The sequence below is a fragment of the Drosophila albomicans genome, chromosome 3, assembly GCF_009650485.2.
Source record: "Drosophila albomicans strain 15112-1751.03 chromosome 3, ASM965048v2, whole genome shotgun sequence".
Lineage (NCBI taxonomy): Eukaryota > Metazoa > Arthropoda > Insecta > Diptera > Drosophilidae > Drosophila > Drosophila albomicans.
This window is the reverse complement of record NC_047629.2, coordinates 53,501,086-53,507,940: the sequence shown is the minus strand read 5'-3', so window position 1 is coordinate 53,507,940 and position 6,855 is coordinate 53,501,086. Positions and strand designations below refer to the sequence as shown.

General features: G+C 34.6%; 1 protein-coding gene across 1 annotated transcript; it reads right to left on the bottom strand.

Annotated features, from left to right (window-relative positions):
• Positions 1-5,614: 5,614 nt before the first annotated feature.
• Positions 5,615-6,587, bottom strand: LOC117569592 (ankyrin repeat and KH domain-containing protein 1-like). The gene is made up of 2 exons (XM_034250824.2): positions 6,450-6,587; positions 5,615-6,251 (listed from the first exon to the last, which is right to left on the bottom strand). Exons 1-2 carry the CDS (start codon positions 6,585-6,587, stop codon positions 5,631-5,633), a joined length of 759 nt encoding a protein of 252 aa, XP_034106715.2. The 3' UTR covers positions 5,615-5,630.
• Between the last annotated feature and the right edge of the window lie 268 nt (positions 6,588-6,855).

Here is a 6,855-nt window from a genome sequence, read left to right as displayed (position 1 = left end):
AATAATGTAAGCAGTACTTTGGGTTTCCTTTTTGTGGTGGGGAAATTCCCCCCCTTAGCAGACAATAACAATAATACGAATTGTGGCAGCCAAGTAAATGGTCACGTATAGAGTAAGACAATGTTGTTTTCTTTCTGGTGTGAAGTTTTCTCCTTTGGCAAGCAATGGAAGAAGTTTTCTAATCCTTTAAACTTCGTGCTGCATAATGAGAAAACAACTGCGAGCATTATAATTAAGTATTAGCCATAAACATAGTTAAGAACTAAATTAGATGCCATTCCAAATGTGCTTTTAATTCCCAAGCGGTTTAAGTGCGTATTTGCAAACAAAAAATTAAGCAAAGTGAAAAGGGGATTTAATACCCTGTAACTACAAAATTTATTAAAAGCGGGTCTAATAAAATAAGCATATAAATTGAAAACATAATTTGATGTAAGCAAATTTAAAGCACATCCAACACATTAACATATATCATACATATGTGTTAGGTAAGGACTTGATTAATCACTCAGTTTTTAGATTAAATAATGAAAATAAAAATAGACAAAGATATGTATGCAATTGAATGTACAAAATAATATGTATAGAGCATCGAAATTAAATATCTTTAAAGCATATTTCCACATATACGTAAAGTTAGGACTTTTCTATTTAGATTAAATTTTAAAAATATAACAAAAAAATATGGAGTTCAATATAATAGGCAGATAAATATATAATGTGACTGTAAAATATATGAGTAGAGGTTTGATATTAAATATTTTTTAAGCATATTCATATTCAACCTATTACCACATACATTTTAGTTCAAGACTTGGTTGACACCTTTATATTTAGGTCAAATAATTTAAAAAAATTAAGAATGGAAGTTTAATAAAATAAATAAATGAAATATATAATTGAATCTAAAAAATTCCAAGAAAAATATACTTAAATCTTACACAACCTATTACCACATATAGATTAGGTAAGGACTTGGTCAACCCTTCTCTATATAGATAAAATAGTTGAAATATTAAAAAAAGAGAGAGAGTTTAATAAAAAGGCATATAATAGAATGCAAATAATATATTAAGATATAGTTTGAACTTAAATATTTTTAAATCTTATACAACCCATTACCACATATAGATTATGTAAGCACTTGATCAACCCTTCTCCATTTATATAATTCATTTCTTACTAAATAAATGAACTGGTCTTTACTTATTTACTAGGAATTCCTTTTTCACCTTGCTTTCATTCAGCGCCCGTTTTTATTGCCCTGCCAAATTCTATGGAAATTCCTCGTTTTTCCTTTGCAATTGAAATGCTCAGTTTTTTTTTCTTTTTTCAATGGATTCCCGCTCGGCATTTAATCTGCTCTAAGTTCCAAGAATTTCAACTGTGGTTTTTACAGGGTACTTTGAAGCTTTGTCGACTATCTGATTGTCTACGAACAACAATTGAATTAGTCACTTTGCAAGCCATTTGAATGAGTTTGAGTCATTTGCCAGCATTTTGAATGATATCATACAAGTGAAAGTTGTCTCACGTTCATAAAGCTAAATGAATTTGTTGCTCAACTTTTGTGGCGCGCCACAGGAAAAGTGTTCATAATTCAAGTGAAATACTCAGCAATGCACAAACACTCACATCCACATCCACACACTCACACTCACACTCACACTTACTCGCTTTCAACCGCACTTCGACATACTCATACTTTTTTTTGCTCTTCTTCTCTTGCTCACACCTAATAGCTTTTGCATGTATGTGCTGGGATTTCTTTGGTTGCGGCTTGCGTAACTGTGAAGTTGCTTCATTGGCTCTACTTTGAATACCCTTTGAAAAGGATGAGAAGCTGTTGGTGCTTTCTATCCGTCTGTCCGTATATACAAAATGGATTTTCTCTAAGAGTATTGAAGTTACGAATTTCAATCTTCATATAAGGAAGCATATTTAATAGAGCTATATTAAGTATTATATCAATATTTAACATATTCTCATGCCTTATTATTTTAAAATTTAAACATAAAAAAATGCAACCAAATTGTGAATTTTACACATACGAACACGAATAGGAAATTTACAAGTGAATGTGATTTATATTACAGACAACATTGTATAACATTTTTATAGATAAAATACTAAGTGCAAATAATCTAAAAATTAAACTGTAATGCGATAATAAAACATGTGAGAAAGTTGCAGGCGAGTGTGCTGAACTGTGAGATACCTGCTATACATTTTAAATGAAATGTATGTGGTATTATTCTTAAAATATACCAACTTAATATGTCACAAAAATACTAAAATATATCAAAAGCTCTAATTGGTATATTGGTATAGTACTACATTCAAAATATACCAAAGGCTACATTTGGTATATTGGTATAGAACTTCATCCAAAATATACCAAAGTCTGCATATGGTATATTAATATGGCACTACATTCAAAATATACCAAAGGCTATACTTGGTATATTGGTAAAGTACTACATTCAAAATATACCAAAGACTATACTTGGTATTTAAGTATAGTACTACATTCAAAATATACCTACGGCTATATTTGGTATATTGGTATAGAACTTCATTCAAAATATACCAAAATTTACATCTAGTACATTTATATGGTACCACATTCAAAATATACCAAAGGCTATACTTGGTATATTGATAAAGTACTACATTTAAAATATACCAAAGGCTATACTTTGTATTTTAGTATAGTACTACATTCAAAATAGACCAAAGGCTATATTTGGTATATTGGTATAGAACTTCATTCAAAATATACCAATGGTATATTAATATGGTACTACGTTCAAAATATACCAAAGGCTATACTTGGTATATTGATAAAGTACTACATTTAAAATATACTAAAGGCTACATTTATACCAAATTCTATATTTGGTATGTTGATGTAGTGGAAAATATGCTAGATTGTCAGCCAAACTCTATATTTGGTATATTGATGTAGTGGAAAATATACTAGATTGTCAGCCAAACTCTATATTTGGTATATTGATATAGTGAAAAATATACTAGATTGTCAGCCAGAGCTACAATGACCAGCAATAAGTTGGCGTTTTTTTTCCAAACAAAAGTGTTTCTTGAATAACTTCTACAATTTTCATCTACACACAACTAAATTTCAGGAATCATAACTAGATAAATAAATAGTTATTATTGTAAGCACCAAACATAAAACTTTTAACTTTAAATAACTTTTTCAGATATTTTAAACGTTAATAGTAGTCTATATTTACAGGGTAGTTACCTGTCGATGACACTCAACAACTACGCTTCTTTTATTTTTTTGTGGTTGCTGTGCGCCCTTTTGCGGTGCTGCTTAAGTGGGTTAGCTTTAAGTTGCACTCCTCTGTTGGCATTTTGTGAGCAAAACTAAAAATAGCTCTGCTCAATAGATCTGTGATATGACTTGGGCCAAGAGTATATGCAAATTTGACTATCATATATATGTATATATATATACAGAAATGTTGGTCTGTTAAATACGAGTAAAGCAAAAGAGAGAAAAGAAGGCAGATGCTGCCTGTGGCAATTTGGTCATAAAAAACATGGCTTCATCTGGTTAGTCTTTGGTCTAACAAGTTTTGACAGCGAGCGCAGATTGCGAGGGAGTTGAAGCAACTAAGCTGATTGTCTTCAGCGCAGCTTTCCACTCAATGAGAGTTGATAAAGTCGCAACAACAACAACTAAAACAACAACAACTAAGGAGAGTGTCAATGACTTGGCCGCAAAGTGCTGGACTTGAACTTGGACATGGCTAATGGATGGATGGTGGAAGGTTCGACGAAAAGCTGCGCTTAAGTCAATTTCATTTTTGCTCATTTCCTGAGAAAGCCCACGACATGCAAAAGGGAGGCGGAAGGATGCCAACTGTCAGCTAAGCCAAAGTCAAAGTAAAAGTCAGTCGCGTGTTTCCGCTTAAAAGTTTGCTCTCCACCAAATTGACAAAGAACCAAAAATCCAGCAAGCAGCTTGTTTGTTGACTTTGCAGAAAACCGAAGGAGCGAGAGAGAGAGAGAGACGAAAGACTAATTGCCATTTAATGACGATGACAATTTGATAAGTGGACAGTTGCATTTAGTTCAAAACTCAAGTGAAATGTCAGCACAATCATTGCTCAGCCGTGTGTCGAGCGAGTCAAGCAAATAGAATCTCTTAAATTGAATCTAAGACAAACAATGCAATCACATGAGCATTTTCCACAGCGCTGCACAAAAGATAAACCCGCTAACCTAGGGAAGGGTAAAGAGAGAAGAGAGAAGGAGAGCACCAGACAATTGCTATAAAATAACTGAGAAATTGAACAAGAATTGAAATAATAAAAGAAAAAAACAATCGTAATTGAAATTGTGTGTGTGGTGGAAAAGGAAATGTGACACAAACTGCCATAAAAATCAATAAGACAATTTTAAAAAAGCTTTATGCTCGAAGATAAAAGCAACTAACTTATTGTAAATTGAAGCATGCTTCAGCTTAACAAAGACTTTCATAAACAATAACAGCTCAAGAGCGAGAAAAATGTTCAAAAAGTTGCTCTTCCCTCACTTTTATTATTGTTCAACTAACAGTATCAAGTATACGCCGAGTTGGCCATACAATTTCTTCCTAGGTGTCTTCGGTTTTTGGTTAGCATATAAATATGGTTTGATATAAAATGGGAATTAGTGAAAAATGTTGTTAAATATTGTTTTTTTTTATGATTAAAATAATTTATTTTGTTTTATAAAAGTATCAAGTATACGTCGGGTTGGCGAACGAAATTGTTTCCTCAAGTCGGCTTCATAATATTAAGGGATTAAGACTCAATGGAAAATAATTTTTTGCTATACGTTTACGTATAATTAAAGCATATTCATCAATTTTAAGACTATACATATCTTTAAAACAAAAAATATTATAGTTTTCTGCATCATCATGCTTCATAAAACTAAACATGTTCTCAGCGGTCGCCTCAAATCGTCTAAAATCTTCTTATTAACTTTTAAATTTAACTTGTCATATGTAATAACATTTGTTTTAGTATATAGTGTTCTCATTTAAGATCTGTAATATCAGTAGAGCCATATATTGCTTATTGAAGCGTACTTAAAATATCGCACTTTTGTTGCAATTTATTGTCCGATTATACCAATATTTTCGACTCTTGTTTGGTTTGTTTTGATTATTGGTTTGTATTGCGCGAAAGTGCAGATAACAGAGCTTTCGAGTGATGGAAGAGCGGCGGTTTACTTAGTTAAGCGAAGTAAGTCGACTGTACACCTCGAGACCACAAGTGAAACTGAAGTATACAAGTAATAATAAAAGTGCGAGTGAAGAACAAAAATGGACAGCAAGCGAAGTCAATTTTACCAAGGAGCTGGTCGTCTATTTGCGTGAGTTACCAATAAGTTAGTAACACTATTGGTGTAGATGTCTTTTTTGTTGATATAAATTAAAACGCACAGTTGTTTTTTTACTCTTTCTTTTTTTTATTTCGACGTCTGCTAAGTTGCAGCGTTCACACTCGACTGCAGAGACGAACCAAACGTCACTTCGCAATTCTGTCTTCTCTTTTTTGTCGGTTTTTTATAACGGTCGTTCCGATTGTGTCCAGTCGGATCGTGCCTCTTCACGTCGAGAAGGTAATTCGTGCGCCCTTCTCGATGAGAAAGTTCACGGTCGTCAAGTGGCCGGCACGATAAGCCTCCATAAGTGGCGTACGGTTGTCCTCTGTCGTGTGCTCCAGATTAGCGCCATATGAGAGGAGCACACTAGCCGCTACGGTATGTCCTTTCTTACAGGCAATCATCAGAGCCGTGTTTCCATTTTCCATCGTTGCATCCACAACCGCATCGCTCTCCAATAACAAGTTCACCATTCTCACGTCCCCCTTGCCAGCTGCCATCATGAGATACGTGTTGCCATTTGTAATGGCCCCATTAATGTTGCCGCCGGCCTGGATGAGCAAAGTGGTAACCCCAACGTCACTATTGTTAACTGAACACTCCAGCGGCGATGGCAGTGGATAAGTGGAACTATTGACTTGCGCTCCGGAGTCTAGTAATAATTGCGCTACTTCCACTTGGCCACCTGTTGAAGCCGCTGAAAGAGCGAAGTTCAAGTGATCGGCGCCAGCTTGCAGTAGGAAACGCACCAAATCAATATGACCCTTGTAGCTAGCCACTGACAATGCATTCTCGTTGTACTCATTGGAGCGGGTGTTGATATCGGCTCCACGCTCGAGAAGTACCTATGAGAGAGACATTAAACATTAGCTTAATCAGCAGATTAAAGGGTGAGAGTAGTTAATACATTCTCTATACATCAGATAAGATATCTAATAACGAAATCATTAATTCCATTCTCGTCACTGAAGACAGTTGCAATCAAATCTCGGATTCTAATCACTTTTCAATGGTCAATTTACTGCCTATGACTCGATACTAACCTTGGCTACTTCCACATGGCCGCCACATGCGGCCTTCATCAGCGGTGTATGTCCAATCACATTGTGCTCATTAATGTTTGCCCCATGGCTTAGCAGTGCATTCACCACATCAACATAACCGCCCGCGCTGGCAACCATGAGCGCCGTTTCCCCATTTTCACATCTTTCATTTATATTGAAGTTGTTCCTGAGGAGGAAGTTGACAATTTCATAGTGACCCGAAGCAGCCGCTTCAATTAGTGCTGGTCGATTTTTTTGTTCTTGGAATGGAAACATTTTTAACAAAACTTTTATCAGAGCAGCAAAAATGAAATACAATTGTCAGAAATATTTGACAGACGAGATTAGTGATGGCTCGATTAATCATTTGATACATATTAATCGATTAATCGGGTACTCGGGTTCG